Raw genomic sequence first — 24,878 nt, 5'->3', positions numbered from 1 at the left:
GAAGTAGCAAAGCAACCGGTTGATTTCTCGTTTTATTATGTGATTTTTCTCTCAGCTTGTTTGAAGGGTTTTTAAATTGTTTGACTTTTGGTTGACTTTGTTGTCAAACCAATTCAGTCGATTATTTTGAAAAATCAACCGACTGTATTTTGAAAATCCTTAACAGAATTCAATTTAACTGATTCAATCTATTTTGTTTGTTTTAAAACTGATTTGAATTTTACCTTAAATGTTTTTAACAACTGATTGAAGTATAAATTAGTGGTTATACGCTCCTGGTTGTTATGTATTCAAATTAACACTTTCAAAATCAGTTTTTCCAAGATTGCTTAAGGCTTTAGAATTTTTTCTTAGAGTGGAATATGACTGTTGTGTATTCTTTCAATCCAATATGTGATTGTATTAGGTGTATTCTATTTCCTTCTTCCTTGATAATTGTATTTATGTGCTGGTGTTGCCAAGAAATGTAGTGTGTTCTTTAGGGGATCAAGATCAACATTCTTGGTGTGGTTTTTGCCAAGGAGTGGTGTGTGTTCTTGTGGGGTTCAAGATCATCATTCTTGGTATGTGTAGCTTGTAATCTAGGGTTGATTACATAGTGTATTCTCAGTGGTTTCTAAGGACTGGATGTAGCTGAGGTGTTGAGTGAACTAGTATAAACATTCTATGTGAATCTCTCTATCCTTACACTCTTTAAACTGCTTTAATTTTGTTTTTATAAAGTGTTGAAAAAAACAACCGTTTGTTTCGTAAAAATAACCGGTTGATTTTCTGCATCAAAGTTTTATATTTGGTTGGACAAATTTTTCATTGATTAATTCTTCATAGCCTTTCACTCTACCTTCAATCCTTGCGAAAATCTTTAAAAATAAATTCACCCCCTTCTTGTTGTAGCCCTTTAATTCTAACAGTTTTTACCCTAGATATGAGTTCTTTAGTGATTTATTGTAGGTCATATTCTCGGTATCACTATATCGGAAACCTAACATTGGTGGTTTTATTGCTTTCTCCATTCCTTCCAAACTTAAATCCAAAGACCTGGAAGACATCCTTCAAGTCATCCAAGACCGTCTCTTTGCCATCCAACCCAACCAATATAGAAGCCAGAACAACCTCCTCCAATCCTCGCTTACCAATTTAATGGACAAGGTTTCATCCCTTTTTCCTCCTTTTGCTTCTCCACTTTTATCTACACATCACCAAACACACACTCCACCACTTCCACCACCCACCATTAGACCACCCAAATTGCAACTTTCTTTTTTTGAAGGACCAGATCCTTTGGAATGGTTATTTCAAACTGAACAATAATTTGCTTATTTTTACCGAATTCCTCACGAAGAAAGGTTATCTATGGTTTCCTTACACATTAAAGGAGATGCTGTTATTTGGTTTAAATGAATGTACCAAAACAACCTCATCATGGATTGACCCTCATTTACCCCCTCCCTAGAACTCTGCTTTGGCTCATCCTCTTATACCAACCACCAAGCAACATACCACAATTTTTGAATATCAGACTAGGTGATACTGGATCATTGAAGAAACACATTAGACCTTTAACCAGAGCCATGGTTAGAAGAATAGAAGAAGAAAAGGGACTCCAGAAGACTCTCTTTTTGTGGAGAGTAACATATTGAGTTTCTAGCACTTGTACATAAAAATGATACGTTTCCAAGATGCAAGTTAAACCTTTCTATCTTGCATCTCTACCTTACGGTTAAGTTAAAGTGACCTAGGGTTAAGATAAGGTATCCTAGGTTGCAAGCTACCTCCATTTTTAAATAAGGTAGCATGTACATAACTTCTCATCTTTGAATTACAATTCAGATTTGTTTCCAATGAGTGCACATCTATTGCTTGTTCTTAGCTCCCTCTAGTCTTTTTTTTCTCTAAGATTCAGCCTAGAACCAAACCCCTACTACGAACCAAACCACTACTACTACAAACAACACTAACCTACCCATTAAACGCCTTACAACCACACAACTTCAAGAACGCAGGGCCTTAGGACGATGTTATAATTTTGATGAGAAATTTTTCCTTGGCCATAAATGTTCTACGTCTTAATTTTTATTGCTTCTGGAAGATATAGATTCTCCCTTGGATCGTCAAGACAGCACTTCATACCCCACACCTCCTCAAGACATTATCCATTTCAACCGATCACCCTACACCCTCACAGGAAATCCACACCCCCAAACATTAAAATTCACCGGAGTCATCCATAACCTCCCAGTCACGGTTCTTATATATTCTGGAAGTTCACACAATATATTGCAGCCCAGAATTGCACACCACCTACAACTACTTATTAAACCCAACCCACCTTTTACAGTTATGGTAGGAAATTGTGCCTTTATGATTTGCTAGGGCTATCTCCCTTTGTGGATATATCTCTCCAAAACTTTATTTTCACCATTCCCCTATACTTCTTCCTAATTGAAGGAGACAATGTGGTTTTGGGGATTGAATGGTTGTGCCATTTTGGCCCCATAGAAGCTAATTTTTTTATTCCTAACATTACCTGTACTCCTCTTAACCACCAAATGACACTCACGACCACAACTTCCCCAAAACCAACACAAGCTACATATCATCAGTTTTGAAAAATTCTATAAACTAACACCATGACATTCGTACACTTGTTGTCCTTTAAAACACCTTCCCCACCCTTCCTACTCTTAGAACTCAGCCTACAAACACCATCCTCCCCATTATATCATATCCCATTCTTCATCCAATGCATCCATTTACAACACCAAGCCATATTACAAATACCTCACGACCTACCACGGCGACGACCACATGATCACTAAATACCTCCTTCCCAAGACCACCCTTATCAATGTCGAACCCTACCGTTACCCTATTCTCAGAAAGACACCATCTCCCAACTAATTCAAGACATACTTTAGGACAGTTTCATTAAGTGAAACATTAGCCCATTTTCCTCCTCAATTCTATTAATAAAAAAGAAAGATGGTACATGGGGTTTTTACATGGACTACAGAGCTTTAAATGCAATCACAATACGCTATCACTTTTCCGTACCTACCATTGATGAATTACTCGATGAATTGATAGGTACAATGGGATTTGAAAAAAGGGATATGGAATCAATGTATCCCAGACTATTCCCTTTCTCATTGGCTGACAAAGCAAAAGAGTGGCTTAAATCCTACCCTAATCACAACTTGAATAGCTGGAATGATTTTGAAGAAAAAAGTTTAAATAGGAATTTTCCATTCTCTCACTTTATTAAATCCAAATATGATATTTATGTTAGAATATATGGCCTTAAACAAAAGGGGGGTGAATTGTTTATGAAATTTTTTTGAAAACTTTGAAGGTATAATGAAAGTCAATGAAGAATCACAAAGAAAGAAACTAAGGAAAGCAAAGCACAAAGCTGTTTTAGTTGATTTCCAAAAAATCAGCCGGTTGTTTTTGTGATTCAACCGATTGTTTTTATTAGCTGTTAATAAAAACAACTTAAAACAAATATATGTAAGGTCAAGGAAAGAGAGAATTACACAAATAGATTTATACTGGTTCACTCTTACACCAAGAGCTACATCCAGTCCCCAAAAACCACTGGGTAATCCACTATGCAATCAAAACCAGATTACAAACACCACACACCAAAGTAGTGACCTTGAACCCCTCAAGAAACACACTACCTTTGGAAAACCACACCAAGAGTGTTGGTCTTGAACACCTCAAGAACACACAACACTCATTGGCAACACAAATACAAAAATACAGTAATCAAGGAAGAAGGGAATCCCCAATGAAAGACCACATCTTTTTTCACTATGTCATTGAGTGGTGCGGCAATGGTACCAAAGTTTGGGACAAATCTTCTATAGAAAGAAGCAAGTCCATGAAAACTTCGGACCTCATTCAAAGATTTCGGTGTAGGCCAATTTTGAATGGCCACTACCTTTGTTTTGTCCACATGGACCCCTTTACAACTCACCACAAACCCTAGGAATTCTATATGATCAAGAGCAAACATACATTTAGCAAGGTTAGCATACAAATGTTCCTTCCTAAGGGTTTCTAAAACTTGCCTAACATGCAACCTATGGTCATTCAAAGATAAGCTATAAATGAGAATGTCATCAAAGTAAACCACAACAAACTTACCAATGAAAGGTCTAAGAACATGATGCATGAGGCGCATGAAGGTACTTGGTGCATTAGTTAAACCAAAAGACATAACTAACCACTCATATAAACCAAAGTTGGTCTTAAAAGCCGTCTTCCATTCATCACCCGGTTTGATACGGATTTGATTGTAGCCGCTTTTAAGATCAATCTTTGAAAAAATTTTAGAACCATGTAATTCATCCAACAAATCATCTAGTCTAGGTATGGGATGCCTATACTTAATGGTTATGTTATTTATGGCCCTACAATCCGAACACATTCGCCATGTGCCATCCTTTTTTGGCACTAAGATGATAGGCATAGCACAAGGACTCATGCTATCTTGCACCCACCCTTTCTCAATCAAAGCCTCAACTTGTTGGCGAATTTCCTTGGTTTCACTTGGATTGGTCCTATATGCTGGACGGATTGGTAAAGAAGAGCCCGGTATCAAATCAATTTGGTGCTCAATCCCTCTCAAAGGTGGAAGTCCATTTGGAGGATCTTGAAACACATCTTGGAACTCTTCTACCAAATTTTCCAAGCAATGAGGACTATCAACAAGTGGTTCTACTCTAAGAGTTCTAGGGATGGCTAAGAAAAGAGGATGATGAGCCACTATTTCCCTTTCAATGTCACGCCTAGACACAAGGAGTATAGGCTTAGAACTCTTATCTTTTTTATCTTTTTTATGTTTTTCACTCTCCCTCTTTTTCTTCATAATAACTTGGTCCTCATGAACTTCTCTTGGAGAGAGAGATTTTAAAGTAACCTTGTGACCATGGAATTCAAAAGATAGTTTGTTGGTAAAGCCATCATGTAAAACTTTTCTATCAAATTGCCAAGGCCTTCCCAAAAGAACATGAGTGGCTTCCATGGGCACAACATCACATAATACCTCATCTTTGTATTTTCCAATGGAGAAATGGATGAGGACTTGTTTATTAACAATTATTTCTCCTACTTCACTAAGCCATTGTAATTTGTAGGGCTTTGTACGAGAGATAGTAGGCAATCCAAGCTTATCTACTACTCTTGTACTAGCCACATTTGCACAACTACCCCCATCCACTATCAAGGAACAAATGTTGTTTTGAATAAGACATCTTGTATGGAAAATATTTTCCCTTTGACTTTCATCAAAAGGTTGTGAAACTTGTCCAAGAAGTCTTCTCACAACTAACAAGTCCCCTTCAAGTGGACATTCACTCTCTTCCTCACTAGATGCATGAGAATGCAATGTATGCTTAGGAGAATCCGAATCATGCTCACTAACTACAATGCCCTCATGCATGTACATACTTCGTTTGGAAGGACAATTTGCAGCAATATGACCATAACCCATACATTTAAAGCATTTAGTATTAGACGTTCTAGTGGGAGATTTAGGCCTAGAAGTAGATGGCTTAGATTCCTTGGGTTTGAAAGAAGAATCTTTGGAAGGATGTTTAGAAAAAGAAGTTTTGTTTCTCCAAGACTTGGAGTAGTATCCATCATTGGAAGCATTTTTAAAAGAGTTTTTCTTAGCAAGTTGGGCTTCCACCTTCATTGCAAAATGAACTAAAGAGCCCAATGATGTATACTCTTGTAACTCAACAATGTCTTGAATATCCTTCCTAAGACCACTTACAAACCTAGCAACCATGGCTTCTTCACTTTCTTCTAATTCAATTTTAAGCACAAGCGTCTCAAGCTCCTTATAATATTCATCCACATTTAGCGTGCCTTGTTGAAACCGTTGTAGTCTCAACATGAGGTCTTTCCTAAAATGTGGGGGCACAAACCTAGCGCGCATATGATCCTTTAAAGAGTTCCAAGAGTCCACGGGAGGACCCTTGTGATAGATAATGTCCTTTACAATTCCATGCCACCATTTCATGGCATAATCACTAAACTCTAGGGTGGCTAGCTTGAGCTTATGCTCATCTTGGATATCATGGATCTCAAAAATTTGTTCACACTTAGCCTCCCAATCTAAATATACATTTGGATCACTAGAACCATTAAAAAAAGGTAGCTTGACCGAAGGAAGCTTGGACTTTGCATCATGATAGAAGCCATTGCCGTAGTGAATTCTTTCCCCTTGGTGATGATGTCTTTGTTCATGGACTTGGGGTGGAGGTCTCCTTCTCCTATGCTCATCTTCACGACCAACATCATTTGAAGAAGCTCTTGAAGATGGTCTATGAGAATGATGTCCATCATGGATAGAAGGAGATGGTCTAGCTTGTTGGACCTCCATCTTTTGCATTTTCTCCTCCAACCGTCTAATTGTTCTTTGAGCTTCATGTAATTCACCAAGAATTGAAGCTTTGGAAGGAGAATTCTGCTTGTAGGATGCATCACTTGAAAATCCAGCCAGTTGGAATTAAAAACAGCAAACACACAAAACAGCAAACAAGTTAAAAAAATTAGCAAAAACAGTGAGCTTGGCAATTGAAACTGCCGGAGTGAAATGAGGTAGAAAAAGAGGTCACTCTCAAAGAAATAATGTTCTTGCACCAATCTGATCTTGAGGCCTTGGAATACTCAAATGAAAGATGTCAAAGCAAGCACACCAATCTCAAAAGCAACCACCACAAAACCAAAGAATCAATAAAGACAAACAAGAAAAGGTATAAGCAAAGAAAGGTATTTGCAAAAGGAATACTATATGTAAGACAAACTCAAAGAGTAAGGAATGAAAGACAATCAAGAAAATAAAGAACTCAATGAGAAAGTAGGCACACAAAAGAATACTTAAGGAAAAGCACTAGAGTAGATGAAGAAAACAAAAATTTAGCTACTGGAATTTTTTTTTTTTAATGCAAACTGTGCTTGATATTCACTGATTTAACTGGAATGATGTAGAGCGAACTGGATTATGAAATTTAAACCACAGAAACTTCAAGATGTTAACTCAATAATGGCACTGGAATCAATTTAAAACAGTAAGCCAATTGAGAGAAATAAATTTTTCAAAATCGCTGCCAGATTACTGTATTTTTTTCGGCAGAATTGTACACTTTTTTTATTTTATTTATCATTTTTTGTGTACTTCGTATTTTTGAATGATTCTTTTTTCTATTCTTTTCTAACACTTTGAATATCTCAAATCCAGAATTTCAGAATTTTCCAGTAAGTAAATCAATTGCAATAAGGAAAAACAGTAAGCACTTTGTTTGAGAAACAGAGGAATCCTAATAGGAATAAAAAACAGGATGATGAACTAGCAAAGACATAATAGAAAATGATGTATTGGAACTTGTATAGGTCTAGAATACAAGTATGAACTCAATTCTAAAAAAAAATGCACAAAGGATCAACATCAATTCAGAAAATTATATGACACCAAAGCAAGAAACAATCAAAACAATAAAAGTACTACTAGAAGTAATGACAAATATGGAATAACATGACTAAGACAAAACTTGACATGATTACAAAATTAAAAGACACGTCACAAATTTTAACAACAAGTGAAAGGAAACTTAAGGTAAACTCTAGGAAGGATAATGCCATTCCAAAAGAGCAACCATACTCATAAGAATTATGAGTGCCATAAACCTTTTCACAAGCACATGGTGTAAAAGAAAAACAGCAAGAATACTCAATTAAAATTCTAAAACAGAAACTTAAATTGCAAGAAATTAAAGAGCTCTTGAAATAAAGTGCACACAACTCAACAATTAAACAAGAATGAACCTAAGACTCATGATACCACATGATGTGATTCCACTAGCCATATAGAGAATGATTCTTGACATTCTTAGGAATCACCTTGAGCTGGACATTATAGAGGCACTTTTCTTAGAGTTGGATCATTGTTCTAAGACAAGAACTCACCAAAAACTAGTACCAAATCCCAAACTCATTTGGATGCTCCACATATTGTCAAATTGAATCAACAAAGAGAGGTAAAATTGAAAGGACCGAACAGAATTGATTAAGCAAACATATGAACCGAACAAAAGTGAAATTAAAAGACAAGAACAGAATATAAGTGCTGGAAAAACAGAAAAACCGAACCAAACAACTCAAGAACACAAGACAACATGAACAATTGAAAGAGAAGAAAGGAAGGAGAAGAGAATGCTCATGAAGATGGAAGAATGTTGGATGATCTCGCCACTAGAAGTGTGGAATGCTCCTAGATGAGAGTGATGCCGCCACTTGAGGACTCCAATGATCCATCAAGATAAGACTAGAGAAGAAGGCTCCAAAAGCTCTCCAAAGTTCACTCAAAATTTGAGTAGAGTTTTCTTAGATTAATTCCAATCTGAAAAATACAAAGAGAGCACCTCTATTTATAGCCTAAGGTGCTGAAATATAAGCTACACAAATTCAAAAACTCCCTCCCAAAAAGCTTGTAGAATTTGCGCCTAAAACAAAGCATGAGGAAGGTGTGACCTCTTCCTTCACTTTGGCACCTCCTTTTCTACTCCTACACCTATCTACTAACACACCCCTCCTAAGACTCCTAACTAAAGACTAAAAGATGCTAAAACAAAAGAGGTTTCTAATGTTTCCCTCTAAGCACCTTCAACTAAAGAAATTACAAAAAGAGAAAATAAATGTCCTCTAGCTCCCAAAGCTTTGAACATGCTTCTTGTAATCCTTTGAGGTGGACTTTGACCTCCATGGGCGTCTTCTATTTGTGCCTCCACCTCCTCTTGATCTTGTTGATTGGCCTCCATGTCCTCTTGGGCTTGATCTCCATCACCTGGGTATTACAAAACTTAAAGTTCAGAATTACAACCCAATCATATTCCACACACTTAAGAATGATCCAAAGCTCTTTCAAATCTTGGAAAAACTGTTTTTGATAAACTCTTTTTCTTACATCAAGATTAGGAGTGTAAAACCACCTTTATATAGACCAACCAAGTGGTAAAAAACATTTAATAAAGGAGCCAAGGTAGTTAGGATCATTTAAAACATATTAAAACCACTTAACAAAATTTTGTTAAGGTTTTCAGGAAAAACAATCGATTGATTTGTCGAAACAATCGGTTGAATTGACTTGACAGCAAAGTCAAGCTTTTCAAAAACTAATAAGGTAAAACAACCTATTGTTTCGAAATTTCAAACTGTTGAAATTTCAATAGCTTTTTTAGAAAACCCATATTTTCAAAAGGTTAAAGATTCAAATGAACTTGGATTATCTTAATGAGTGAATTAACAAGTTTCAAACAACTAGACAACACACACACATCCAACAGCAAGGTCTTCAAGCTTTCCTTTTGGATTTGGAGACATCAAAGCATCTTGTTCAACAATTTATACATTCAGGAAAAGACCATGCGAGCCTTTATGCGAAGTCTAGAAGTGCTTCAAAACCCTATTAAGAAAATGCCCCAATCATGATTTTGAAAACGTGACCCAGCTAAGTATCTTTCACAATGGTTTGAGTGTTGGAAATAAATAAAATTGACACACTCCTGGCGCAAAACAAGATTTTAACCCAACAAAGAAGCCCTAGCAAAACAAATTTCAAAGTTTCCTCAGCAACTACATGCTAGAAACCCTCCCCAACATTCTAGTCATCCAAGGACAAATGAAGACTTTGGGGAAAATCAATCACCAAATTTTTGTAGCCTCACTGCATGAAAAGAAGTTCAATATTTGAACAATCAAGGAATGCAAGGTTGATGGAATAACCCAAACCAGAACTTGGTTGGATTTTTTTTTCCTCCAACAATAATCAATCCTACTAGCCACATCAACAACGTGTTATCCTTCACTTCATGACAAAACATCAAAATTAGAGGACAGTGGAGAAATTTATGCAAGCCTCCTCGATGAATAAAAAAAATATTGAAGCTTCCATAAAAAAACTTGGAAACACAAATGGGGCAATTGGACAACAAATTATCAAAACGCCAAGACAAATGATTTACGACCAACACACAGGTAAACCCCAAAGAAAAATGCAATGTCCTAGAACTCAGGGGTATGGATATTGAGGGATAAAACTCTAAGATTTGATCCTGGAGGAAAAAGTTTTATTTGAGAAAAAAAAATTGAAATTGAAAAAAAAAATTGTTGAAAGGAGAGGGAAAGACAAGGGAGGACGACAATGAGAAGGTACAACCTCTACCAAGGAAGGAGAATGATCTTGGGAGCTTCACAATCCAAAGGACTCTAAGAAACCTTCATGTACAAAATGCATTACTTGACTTAGGGGCTAATATCAATTTAATACCTCTCTCTCATGAAGAAATTGCGAAAAATGATCATGAAGCCCACTAGCATGATTTTCAGAATGACAAATAGAAGTGTACAATAACCATTGGGAATAATTGATAAAATGTTAGTGAAAGTTGATAAATTTATATTTCCTACAAAAGAATGTAAGGAAGTCCCTTTGATCTTAAGGAGACCTTTCCTAAAAACATATAAAATATGGATAAAGGAAAGGTTAAACTATAGATATAAAATGAGGTTTTGATATTACATCTCTAGAAAAATCATCATCAATACCACAAGGGACTTGCTTCAAGATAACAAATAGGGAAAGTCCTACTCCCATCTCCCTATAACTGAATATGTGTCAAGCTAATGGCGTTAAAAGAGTGCTTATTAGGAGGCATCTAAATGTTGTTTATATTTTCCGTTGTTTGTTTATTTTTTGCTATTTTTTGTGTGAATTTATTTTAGGAGACATGAAGAAGACCAAAAAGGAGAAGTGAAAAACAATGAATAACAAAGTGCTAAGAAGCCTTGGCATAAGAGAAAAATGGCAACATAAAATGACCTAGACTAAGCAATCATACATTCAGTCCCTAAAAAATAATTTGTTATAGAAAGTATGATTTGCTAAGCCTATCTAGAAACATTCAGTGAAATGAATCAGAAGGATTTATTATAATAAGAGCCAAAGTGTTCAACGTATTAAAAACTCATAAGCCAAATATGTTGTAAAAAATGAGAAATTTTTTTGAAGAGCAAATTGGCTCAGCCAAAATCACATTCGCTTAAGCTAAAAAGTCACTGGAAGTAGGATTTCTCTCTGGACAAAATTCGCTCAAGCCAATGGCATAACGCTCGATAGAAAATTGTGTAAACAAGTATGCTCTAAATTCGCTCAAGCCATTTTTCATTCGCTCAAGCCAATTTTGAAGAGGCAAAACTAGTTCCTCTCTAGAATGAAGTCAATGAAGCGGATGAGAATGTACTGAGAGAATTCTTGAAAGTAGCTATTATGTTTGAAAATTTGAATGAATCCGCAAATCAGAAGGAGATGCATACTATAAAGGAACTTGAACTGGATAATTTTTCAGTTCCACCATTTGAGCTCCTTCTTGAATCTCCCCCACCCCATAAAATTTAGTCATTTATTTTCATTACATTTCACTCATTTTTTGTTTCATACTAAGAGATTACATTATTAAATCACACTCAAGAAAGCTTCTAATCAGGTACATTAAAATCTCCTCCTTGTCATATTTTTAACGCATAGGGATGTGCCTATTGCATCTATGTATGTCAGACATAGGTCCCTTCAGATGCATGATGTTTGGTCATCTTGTACATCCAAACCATTGTGTTAGTTCTACTTTAATCTAATTTCGAAATTGCATGAGCATTTCAAAAGTAGATGGCACATGGTTTTCTAGGTTTTATGATAAAAAGGGTACTAAAGCCCTGGATGAATCAATCAAACATGTATCTATTGAAGATGGGAAGTTTTGATGTATCAAATCGTCATGGAACCTGAAGTTGTGTTGTGTTTTAGGTTTGGGTTTAGTTATGGGGTTTAGAATCTTTGTAAGATCAGTCTTGGTTCTCATGCAAAGCTTGTTTCAATCTGTTTTAAAGAACTAAGTGTTTTTCCATGCAAAGGGAAAAACAACCGATTAAAGTTTTGAGACAATCAGTTGTTTGTCACTTAGCTGGCAAATGAGTTTTGAAACTGTTTTTTGAATCAGTTGTATAACTGCTAAAACCATTCCACCGGTTAAATCGCAGTTTCAACCGATTAAATGTGAGTTTTCATAACAGCTTTTTGAAAACCTGTTTTAACTATTTCAGCTGTTTAAATCTTCCTTTAATGGTAGTTTTTCAAAGGTTATAAATATAGCCTTCTTTCAAATGTCTAACATGAATGAAAGAGAGAAGTTTTACACTCTGATTTGAGATGAAAAAGAGAGATTATCAACTATTTGTGAAAAGGTGTTTTTCTAAGTTTAGCCAGATTGCTTTTGGGCTTTGTTGTGATTTAAGAACTAATCAATAAGGTTTCTGGTTTACTGTAATTCCAGGTGTTCTCTACCCTTAGTTTCTTGTAATTATTCAAATTACACTCTGTAAAATTGTTTGTAAAATCTTGTAAAGTCAGTGTGATTTTATCTTGAGGTGTTTGTTGTGTACAAAGAGGGTGAGTAGGCTTTGTGGGATTCAAAGTCACTTCTTTGTGGTGTAGTGTTATAATATGTGTTTGGTTACATAGTGGAATACTCAGTGGTTTGACTGAGGATTGAATGTAGCTCAGGGATTTAGTGAACCAGTATAAACCTTGTGTGTAAATCTCTCTATCTCTCTTCTCCATAACTGTTTGATATTTCCGCTGTCATAAACAACTGGTTAAATCGTGCTTTTAGCCGATTAAAATTCTGATATAAGTTTCTGTTTGACTATTTGATTGACTTTCTGAATTGCTTATCTGAGTTGATGGTTAAAGATTCATTCTTAAAAAAGTATTTGTGAAAATCTTTTATAAACAATTCACCTCCCCCCCTTCTTGTTTTAGCCATCAATCCTAACAATTGGCATCAAAAGTTAGGTTCATGAAAGTTACTCAAGTTTGTTTTTTGGTTTCTGAAAATCTTTTTGATGGCTGATAAAATGCCCTTTGGGGAAGGTGCCTCAATAAACAGGTCATCACTGTTTTGTGGAGTTAATTACCAATTTTGGAAAGTGAGAATTAAAAATTTTATACACTCAATTGATAAAGGCATTTGGGAGTCAATTGAAAATGGTCCTTTTGTACCTCAAGTTAAGAAAGATGATGTTTTAGTTGATAAATTTTCATCCGAGTGGACTGAGGCAGAAAGTAAGAAAGTTAAATTTGATTGGATAGCCAAAAATATTATAACATCTGCTCTAAGTTGTGATGAGTTTTTCAGGGTTTCACAATGCAGCTCTGCTAAAGAAATGTGGGACATCTTGGAGGTCACACATGAAGGCACAACTGATGTGAAGAGAGCTAGGAAGCATGCTATGATTCAAGAGTATGAACTCTTCAGAATGCAAAAGGGAGAATCCATATGTGACGTGCAGAAGAGGTTTTCTCACATTGTGAATCATCTTATGAGTCTTGGTAAAAAGTTTGATGAGGAAGAGCTTAACATCAAGGTACTAAAGTGTCTTGATAGAACATGGCAGCGAAAGGTTACTATCATCCCTAAATCAAAGGATCTCACCTCAATGACTGTAGCATCTCTTTTCGGTAAACTAAGAGAGCATGAAATTGAGATTCAAAGGCTTGCTGTCCAAGAAAGTGAAGAAAAGCATAACAAGAGCATAGCACTTAAAGCTAGCAAACAACAACCAGATTCCAATGAAAGTGAAGAAGAGAACATAAGTTTGTTATCAAGAAAATTCAGCAAATTCTTGAGAAAGAGACAAGCTTGTAAAAGGTATGATTCAAAGAAACCTAGTGAATTCAATTCTAATAAGTATACTTGTTATGGTTGTGGTGAACAGGGTCATATCAAGGCTGAATATCCAAACAATGAAGTTAAAGAAAAGGGAGAAAAAGGGAAAAAGCTAAGAAAGCATATATAGCATGGGATGACAATGATGTCTCATCCTCAAGTTCTTCAGATGATGAGGAAACTAATCTTTGCCTTTTAGCATCAGTAACAAGTAGCATGGATTCTACTTCATCAAGTAAAGGTACCACCTATGATCAATTGCTTAATGCTTTTTATGAAACTCATGATGAAGCCAACCGATTGACACTTTCTCTCAACCGGTTGAAAGGATTAAATAACTAGTTGGAAAATAGAGTTAAGACTCTAGAGGAAGAGATAAGCAAAACAAAAGAAGATTTTGAAAATATGGATTTAATTTACAAAAATTCTTCTTGCAGTTGTGAGACAAAAACTTGTGAAAATTGTGAACCTCTTTAAAAGAAGATTTGTTACCTCTTGAAAACCTTGGACAAGCTTACAACTGGAAAGTCCAATTTTGAAGATGTTTTAGCTTCACAAAAATGTGTATTTGGAAAAGCAGGTTTGGGTTTTTACCCTCAAAGCAAAGAAAAGAAATTTACAAAACCTTTTTCAAATTTTCCAGAAAAACAATCGGTTAAAATATCATTTCAACCGGTTGTTACATGCTTTTATTGCATGAAGAAAAGTCATTCTGTCAGCCAGAAGCTGTGTTGTGTTTTAGGTTTGGGTTTAGTTATGGGGTTTAGAATCTTTGTAAGATCAGTCTTGATTCTCATGCAAAACTTGTTTCAATCTGTTTTAAAGAACTAAGTGTTTTTCCATGCAAAGGGAAAAACAACCAATTAAAGTTTCGAGACAATCGGTTGTTTGTCACTTAGCTGGCAAAGGAGTTTTGAAATTTTTTTTTGAATCAGTTGTATAACTGCTGAAACCATTAAACCGGTTAAATCGTAGTTCAATCGATTAAATATGAGTTTTCATAACAGCTTTTTGAAAACCTGTTTTAACTGTTTCAGTTGTTTAAATTTGCCTTTAATGATAGTTTTTCAAAGGTTATAAATATAGCCTTCTTTCAAATGTCTAACATGAATGAAAGAGAGAAGTTTTACACTCTGAATTAAGATCAAAAAGAGAGATTATCAACTGTTTGTGAATAGGTGTTTTCCCAAGTTTAACAAGATTGCTTTTGGGCTTTGCCGTGATTCAAGAACACATCAATAGGGTTTCTAGTGTACTGTAATTCCAAGTGTTCTCTACCCTTTCTTAGTTTCTTGTAATTGTTCAAATTACACTCTGTAAAACTGTTTGTAAAATCCTGTAAAGTCAGTGTGATTCTGTCTTGAGGTGTTTGTTGTGTGCAAAGAGGGTGAGTTGGCTTTGTGGGATTCAAAGTCACCTCTTTGTGGTGTAGTGTTGTAATTTGTGTTTGGTTACATAGTGGAATACTCAGTGGTTTGACTGAGGACTGGATGTAGCTCAGGGATTGAGTGAACCAATATAAACCTTGTGTGTAAATCTCTTTATCTCTCTTCTCCATAATTGTTGATATTTTCCTTGGATGTAGCTCAGGGATTTATCGTGCTTTTAACTGATTAAAATTCTGATATCAATTTCTGTTCGACTATTTGATTGGCTTTCTGAATTGTTTATCTGAGTTGATGGTTAAAGATTCATTCTTAAGAAAATATATGTGAAAATCTTTTATAAATAATTCACCCCTCCTCTCCCCCCTTTTGTTTTAGACATCAATCCTAACAGTATCTATAGACCAGTAGGAGGAATAAATCTATTAATCATGTAGTTTCTAAATTGTTTGTTGAGAATATGCAGATGGTAGAACATAATAGGTGCACACTCCATTCCCCCTTCAAGAAAGAGAAAACAAATTGCAACTTCTTTAATGAATATGTCGATTAATTCCACATTCTTTTGAGAAGTAGAAAAATCTCAATGAAGGAGTGAAGCAAAGCAATAGGATAGAAGCAAGTTCTTGACTAAGAGCAAACAAGACAAATATTATCAACTAGAGTTAAGGACTATCATAACTGAAAGAAGCGTGGAATTACTTCCTAGGGACTATAAAGATTTTAAAGATGAAGTAATTAGGAGGCAAAGGGAGAAGTTGATAAATTCATGTCCTTATTTCCATGAAGACACAGTTAGAGAGTTCTATGCAAATGCTTACCCAATAAGCTTTGATGAAACAACTAGAACTTCATGGGTAAGAGGAATGCAAGTCAATTATGATGCAGCTAGCCTAAGGAGGCACCTTCATATTAACTTGGACCTAATAGAAGAAATGAGAAAAGAAATAAAAAGAAGAATGAAGGATGTGTCATTAACAGTTACAGCAAAATCAACTATACATTCCTAGAAGGACAGTGGTTAAAGGAGGAACTGGTCTTCTTAGAAACTCTATAGATCAAGCATGAGTTCATTAGAACATTTATGGACAAGCATAATATTTACAAATATTTTTCCAATGACTCTAGATAAGGCTCGACTTCTATAATGTATAATTCAAGGAATAACTGTGAATGTATTTGAACTGATTAATCAAGAGATTCACAAGGTTATCTCAAGTTAGTGTTAGAGGTATTGCAAATCATCTAGGTTTTCCTAGTTTAATCTATGAATTATGCAAAGAATTTGGAGTATAAGTCCCAAGCTATCTAGTTTTCATGATTAGTCCTCCAATCAAAAAAGTTTATGTCTTGACTCAATGCACAAATTTAGATGATGACCAAAGAGAAAGGACAATTACACCAATAAGAGACGAAATTGCAGTTGAACAGAATACAATTGAACTTGTCCAACCTCATTCAATACTAGAAGACACCTTGGAACACATTCAACTCCCACTAGTATCTAACCATAAGGCTAATACTATTATATTTAACATATTTTCTCTATTTTTTCAGTATCAACAATTGCACCAGCCAACCACATCTTTTTCTTTGATGACAAAAGAAGAATTCAAAAGAGTTGTAGTGTGGCCTGGAGATTCAATTAGAGATAGTAATGTTACAACCCCAAATGACAATGAGCAGTCAGAAAGGAAGAAGACTATTCAAGGAATGTTGCACTAGTTGTATCTGATACTAAAAGAATAGATGCTACCCTTTGCACCACTTTAAGAAGCAGGAAGTTCACAACAGAAGAAGTTGAATCTTCTTCTACAAACAGTGAATAATTTATCAAGAGCATTATTGAAGCACTGAAGGAAAATCAGGAAACAGCATCAAAAGAAGCAGATGAATGAATTTTATCTCTGTTTTTAATTGTAATTAATTACTTATAACTATGCGTGTAATAGAATAACAATACTGTTGGGGTTACGTTGCGCAAATTGTATAAATTCTTTCACTCTTCGTACTCATCACTTATACGAATTGAGTTAATCCAATCTGGATCCATTATGTTTAGTAATGGTCATTGAGGTGTTCACTGATATGTGTGAAATCTCACATTTTTATTATAGGTATGAACCTATCTCATTCGAGAAGATTCACTTTAATTATAATTCAATAGTACATAACTTTAATCAACATCCCTTATATTTAATGAAATCTCATCAGCATTTCGCATTGGTCTTCAGGTGGCACGAAATGAAAGTGGTGACACGAAATCTCCACAATCAAATATGCACCCGAAGAACAACTCAAAATGCTATGAACCAAAATCACATAAAATTTCAATCACAAGTTATGTACTAATGAACTAATAAAAAGTGATTACTCTTCTCAAACTGTACACCTGGACAATTGAAGAATCAAAACAATTACTGTCACTACAACATCCTTTACTTTTTAAAAAATGTTTAAAAAAAATTATAATTGGAAAAGTAATAGAAAAATCTCAAATCGAAAACTAAGGGTCTCTCACATGGGAAACAATTAACAGTGGTCAAACACTCCCAGACTCAATACCAACACCTACCAAAGAATTATAAATATACATGCAATATAAAATTAACAAATTTAATCATACATACAATTCAATAGAGAATATTAGTTATAAATCATTAAATTATTTATAATCTAACTATAAATCATTAAATTAATTATAAAATAATATTACTCTAATTACAATCTAACTAATTAATAATTATATTCTAACCTAACAATTAAAATAATATAAAATAATAATAAATAAAAATTAACATAAATACTAAAATATAAAAATTATAATAAATACTAAGATATACAAATTAATATAAATACTAAAAAACAAATAAAAAAATATTAAAAAAAACTGCACCAACCTGCAACGACGGTGGTGATGGGCACCGGCGGCGGAAGCAAAACACGGTGGTGGCAACGACATCAGAAGCATAACACAACGGTGATGGCGAAAAAATGAAGGCAATGAAAACCTAGAGCAATGGACCGAATAGAATGATGAACAATGAACAATGAGAGGAAGAATAAGCAATGAGGGTGGAGGAAGAACTTACAAAGGAAGAATGCAAAGAGTAACGTTGAAGCCGAGAAGAAGACGAAACGAAAATGTAGAGAACTAAACCGTAAGTGGCAAGCTTATAATTAGGGTAAATAACGGAGGTATATATGATGATTCTTAGGTAAAACCGTTGTCTATACCTCCATTAATTGCAACATACAACGGTTTTACTAAAACCGTTGTATATGTAACATTGATAGACGACGGTTCTTAGGTAAAATCGTCGTCTATATCTCCACTAATTGAAATATATAGTGGTTTTACATGGAACCGTCGTATATACCTCCGCTTTAATTTAAAAAATTCCACTGCGTTTTGATGGAAAGCATTTGACACTGAATCGATGTATATAGGTTGTCGTAAATGGGCTTTTCTGCACTAGTGTTCCAAGAATTGCAACAATTTATTAGTATATACCATATTATGAGAACATGGTGAGGGTTTTTTATTCAAATTTGCATCTAACTACACAGGGTTACCTTTCTACTTAGATCGACACACACAAGATTATAATTAGACATATGGTTTAGGTACCTATGATGGTCTGTTGTTAACCCCTGATACTACCTCTGAGGACATACATTTTGATTGTCAACAAGCTGTATTAACCATGACAAGAGAAGAGGTGCACAATCAAAACGTAAGAGAAGAGTTTGACTATGAATGACAAACTACTTTATTATACATGGATGCACATGATTTATCCTCTGGGGAGCAACTTCTCGCAACTGGTTCATGAATATGTTTTCATGTTCTGGTGCCTCAAAAGTAATGTAATGATTAATTGATCTCATTATATCATGCAGCACATGATAAAATGTCGGGACAATGATATGCCTTTTCTGTATGGTTGTTTAATCACACAACATTAGGATGAAATAACTTCTTGAAAAAAAAAACATAAAGAAAATGAATATCTTTGAGGTCAATGGTATGTGGCAACTTGGAAGGCTTGACGACGATCATGAACAAGAGGAAGGCATTCCATTGCCACAAGAACATGTTGCAGGCGATCATCCTCAACTTGAAATCCCCCATGTTCGGCGATGTTAACACACATTTTGGGGGGAATTTAAAATATACAGGAAAGTATGTCAGGCATGAGGTTGGATATCAACACTATCAATACACATTAGGGTCGAATCGAATATAAACTTCATAAGCTTGAAGGCAATGAAGAACATTGATTGTATTCTTATTATGTTATTATTATTTTTTATCTTGAACTTATTTTGATTGTCAGTTAAATTTAATGTGTTATTGGACATTATTATGTTTGTAATTTTTTTAAAATTCCCATAACATTAACATGTCTCTCCATTTGGGATTCTAATGTAATGACTTCATCTATATATTGTAGTCACCCATTATTTTGTGTTCATCAGATGTTTATTAATGATAAGCGAAGATTATTATTTTATTTTCTTTGTTTTATTGGATACAAAATGAAATAAAAATTGATACATAAGAAATAAAATACATTTTTATGTTTATTAATGATAAGAGAAGATTGTTATTTTATTTTCTTTGTTTTATTGGATACAAATTGAAATAAAAATTGATACATAAAAAATAAAATACTTTTTTTTTCATGTTGTGAGTTCATATTTCATAATATTTATGAAATTACGTGTATTTTATTGTACCACTATGTTTAAATTGTACATTATTTTTAAAATATATTAACTATTCAAACTATTAATAGTATTAATTATTTTATTATTATTATAATTATTAATATAATTATATATACAATATATAAAATTAAATATTACATAAGTTTATTTAATAATTTCAAAAATATTTAATTATACTAAATAATAAAAATAATAAAATAAAATTATAATATTAACAAAAACATATAATTATATAAAATAACAAAGGTATATAATAATAAATATTATTTTCATAAATTTTAATAAATTTAATACATTTATTTCAATTTAACACAAAATTATTTTATATTATATTTTAAATTTTTATTAAAAATACAAGTAATTCTGGATATTATATATTTAGAAAAATTTAATTAACTCAAACCTATACATAAAAAAAAATATATCGTAATTCATTATTCAAATATTTTTTAATAATAAGAGTAAATTTGTAATATTAAATTTTACACCTTTCAAAATTTCTAAATTTTCTTCCAACCACCACATTTCTTACGAATCTCAATAAATCATCCACACAAATACACTTTATCATCTCTCAATCTAAATAACCTCCGACATTAGAGTCTTTATACCAAACAACTTCTATACCAAGAAAATAATGTAAAAAAAAATGTGTTTTAAAGTAAATTTATGTTGTAAACAAAATATGAGATGAAACAACACAGGAAGAAGAGCTATCAATTATGATAATATCATCTATGAGAATAAAAATAGTAAACATCTTGCATGATCAATGTTTTGTTCTTCTATCGCCCATCTCCTAGTGGTTCCAAGATCTGGTCATGTAAATTATAGAACCTAGAAATTGTACTGCTAGTACCATCTCTATGATCAACCATATTAAAATGAGAACGTGCTTTGAGAAGGCTCTCTGTCTCTTCTTGGTACGCAACATCTTTTGGCCCTCCTAGTGAATGTTTTTCCATGACCCTTATTCCCTCCAACTCCATTGCAACTTCTTTCATGGTTGGTCTTTCTTCTCCATGCAATCTAAGACACCTTTTTGCTAGATTGGCGACTTCGATCACATACTCAACACTTGCATCACTCACAATTTCGTTGTCCAATATTTGAGCCAACCGACCCTCATTCATTGCAGAAACAAAATACATTGACAAATTTCTCTGAGTCTGAGGTCTAAAAAATGAAATTGGCTTCTTACTTGTCAACAGTTCTGCAAGGACAACACCAAAGCTGTAAACATCACTCTTCTCAGTTAGTTGGCTTGTTTGTAAGTACTCAGGGTCAAGGTAACCCATTGTTCCTTGCACCAAAGTAGTTAACTGAGCTTGATCAAGAGGAACAAGCTTTGAAGCCCCAAAGTCCGAAACCTTGGCTGTGAGGTTGTCATCTAGAAGAATATTTGCAGTTTTAACATCTCTATGTATGATTGGTGTGGAAACAGAAGAATGCAAGTATGCAAGAGCCTCTGCTGTCTCTGCTGCAATTCTCAAACGTGTTGTCCATGAAAGTTTATGGTAATCACCACATGCCTCACCTTCAAAATGTAGATGCTCACAGAGGGTACCATTTGTGATGAACTCATAAACAAGTAAAGGAAACTCTGTCTCCAAACAACAACCTATTAGTTTGACAACATTCCTATGGTTGATTTGGGAAAGCACAACCACTTCGTTGATGAATTGCCCAATCTCGGTTTGGTTGGAAACCATGGACTTCTTGATGGCAACAACCCTGCCATTTGATAATATACTTTTGTACACTGTTCCATGGCCTCCTTTGCCTATGATTCTATCATCATCATAGTTGTTGGTGGCTTTCTTGAGCTCCTCAGCAGTGAAAATTGTGGCTCTTTCAGTTGAGCCATTGAGCAAATCAATCTGTGTTTGCAATAATAGACCACCATTTTTTTTAAAATACCTGTCTCTCATTTTCATGAGCTTTCTTTCACGGAATTGGGGGTATATGTTTAGGCATCCCACAACCAATGCCAATAGACTTAAGCTCAAACCTGTAAACAACAGTTACATACTTTGTTTTCAAAATAAAGTAGTAATCAAGAAACATTGTGTGTGAATGTATGTTTATACTTACTCAATCCAATTATAAGAATGAGATTCCCTAAGTTTTTGTCTTTTATGGTTCTGCAGCCTTGGCCCTTTCTCAATCCATCTCCTTCGTGGCCCTTTGGACATGAGCACTCAGAACCTCCTCCAGGGACCTTTTTGCATGTTTTCTGGTGGACGCATGGATTGGTATTCGAAGCGCAATCATCTTCATCTAAGCCAAACAAAATTGTGTAAAAGTTTATGAACAAGAAACAAATAAACCTTCATTTTTTTTTCAAACTTCACAATCATAGCATGTTATTTTTCATGCAGGATAAGTTTTCTTTTATGTTATTAATTAATTAGAAATCATCTTATATATATAATTTCTAAAACTAACTTTATTACAAAAATAAATAACTTTCCTATTGAGTATCATACATTATCAATATATTTAATTAATAGAACTGTTTAAAACGTGGACTTCATAAAAATCTACCTATTCAGCTTTCAATCTCTCTCGCGGCATACCAGACAAGAGATGGGTCATAGTCTTATCTTTTCCTTTCATTTCACCCACAAGAAGCATATTTGAATCTAACAAGTTTAAGATTTCAAAATTATCTTGTTCTGCAGGCCATACACATATCACACAAATTTTAAATGCGACAACGATTGATGAATATTGATGAATGACAATACAGGCGTGTTCATGCATTCAAACATGGCAAGTCATCACTCGCAAGTAAACTAGGTCAACTTATTAAACAATGGATTAGACTCTGTTAAGAAAAGATGATAATGTATTTATTCTAAAAAAGCATTGCCCTTAATTTTAAATAAAACACATGGATATTATTAACCTACTAAAAAATTTACATACTTTCGCAACTTAATCCACCACCGTTTTTTTAAATTAATAGTATAAAAAAATCATGGGTATGTAAAAAAAAGTAAATTCTTTTAACATACTACAAAATATAACTTTCATCGAAGAACAGACTTACTTTAAGGATAAGTCTAAACGAATTTCCTTCTATTTTCATTGAACTTAAGGCTAATTAAGATGAGACATTAGAAAGTAAAATACTAATCTTAGAAATTACCATAGCAACCATCATTGAGGTAGGGGTTTCCACCATGAGGGCATTTGCAACGATAACCAATCCCATTCGTTGAATTGCAATGACTGTTCTTATCCTTGCACGCATAGCTACTAGGATGTTGTTTGGCCTCTTCGCACGTTTGATTTCCAACAGCCCAATCAAGCACCAAGGGCAACCTCGTATTCTCGAGGCTCTTAAGATTTGTTGTTTGGAAGTTGTAATACCCTTCCGAAACTGTAAACACATAGTTACAAGGATTGAAGTCACGTACGGTGGAGTGGTTGTTTCTACTCCAACTTTGCATTGCAAAACCATGTACTCTGTTGGGAACACCGATTTGGCAACAACCAATGCCATCGCATGATCCATTGTTCTTTATTTCACCAAGTGTGTCACACATGGATACACACCCTGTTGTTGTAACATGTTTTTTATTGCTATCGTAGCCCATGAATACTCCAACCGTGTCACAACCAACTGCTGTGAATTTGTTCCTACTTGAGATTGAAAAGTGGGTCAAATTGAGACCATTTTGGTCCTTTGAACTGTTGCTTTTGGTGCCATAGCAATCATGGACTACGGGACTTGAAACTATAATTTCCCCATCTTCTAGTGATATGTTGAGCACCAGTATGTTGTTTGTTCCCAATAGAGGAATGGACGTGGAGGAGTTATCATGGTTGCAAGTGATGAGGAAAGTGTCTTTCATGTAACAGCCCTCACGTGTCCCAAAAGGGTAAGAAATGCTTAGATTGCCACAGCTTTTAGGGCAATCTGGAGAGGGTTGAGATACTGCTTTTGAAGCTGCTAGGATCACCAGAATTATAAGCTGAATGAACTTTAGATTTTTGTTCACAGCCATGGCTTCACCAAAGATCCCTTGTAGAGCTTATCTGAGTGTGGGTCTTTTATCACCTACACAATCTCAAGAACGTTTAATTATTCAAGGTTGAAAAGTCAAGAGTTTTGGAGCAGCAAGATTGAAATTGAAGCATTATGCAGCAAAATAGAGTTTTGGGAGTGTGGAATATTCAGTTAATGTTTTCAAGACAAATATAAGGAATGGCATAGAGCATAAAAAATATGGCAGAAGCAGTGAAGGAACCAAGTTTTGTTTGAAGGTAGATGAGAAGGAAATATACACAAATGAAAGGCGAGGAGTGATGAAGTTGGCTTCCCTTGCTTTCTGTGTTGGATCCTGTGAGAGTGTTGTGTGTGTCTCGGGTCTGGTAAAGTATGCCATATAATCGAAGGTGATTGATACGTTGAAAATTCTCGATCACGGATATTTAAGTTATTCATTTTTCAATTAAATATATTATTATTTTATTTTAAAATTTTATTTATATTAATTTTTATTAACAAAATAAGATATTTTATTATTAAAATAATTGTAAAGTAGAAATAAAAAAATTAGTGTCAACAAATCACGTTTTCATATTTCATTTATATTTTATTTAAATAATTTAACGAACAATGATATCTTAATACAATACCAGTTTCATTTACTTATATCAAAAATATTATTATTTTATTATAATATAATATTTTATTCTAAAAAATATTATAAAATAGTTATCTTTTTACTAGAGTGTCAAACAAAATTTATTATTTTTCATAATTGAGTCACATACTTTTCAGACTTCCACTTTTGTCATATAGATTCAAATAAATTATTATTATATTACATCATTCTATTTATATTTATTTTTATTATTAAAATATAATATTTATTATGAATAATAACTGTGAAATGATATAAATAAAAACTGTGGTGTCAAAAAATATTTTTTTTTTCCATATAATTTGCAA

General features: G+C 34.0%; 1 protein-coding gene across 2 annotated transcripts; it reads right to left on the bottom strand.

The window, feature by feature from the left end:
- Positions 1 to 20,603: 20,603 nt before the first annotated feature.
- On the bottom strand, positions 20,604 to 24,344 carry LOC137828623 (wall-associated receptor kinase 5). Of its 2 annotated transcripts, XM_068635269.2 has the most exons (4): positions 24,209 to 24,344; positions 23,067 to 23,981; positions 22,007 to 22,192; positions 20,604 to 21,923 (listed from the first exon to the last, which is right to left on the bottom strand). In XM_068635269.2, exons 2-4 carry the CDS (start codon positions 23,926 to 23,928, stop codon positions 20,698 to 20,700), a joined length of 2,274 nt encoding a protein of 757 aa, XP_068491370.2. In that variant the 5' UTR covers positions 23,929 to 23,981; positions 24,209 to 24,344; the 3' UTR covers positions 20,604 to 20,697. The 2 variants fall into 2 exon arrangements, with proteins under 2 accessions (XP_068491370.2, XP_068491371.2); XM_068635270.2 differs by having other exon boundaries at positions 23,067 to 24,333.
- Between the last annotated feature and the right edge of the window lie 534 nt (positions 24,345 to 24,878).

This window comes from Phaseolus vulgaris, chromosome 7, assembly GCF_051622355.1.
Source record: "Phaseolus vulgaris cultivar YP4 chromosome 7, ASM5162235v1, whole genome shotgun sequence".
Taxonomy (NCBI): domain Eukaryota; kingdom Viridiplantae; phylum Streptophyta; class Magnoliopsida; order Fabales; family Fabaceae; genus Phaseolus; species Phaseolus vulgaris.
Note: the sequence above shows the minus strand (reverse complement) of the source record. Positions and strands in the feature narration are given on the sequence as shown.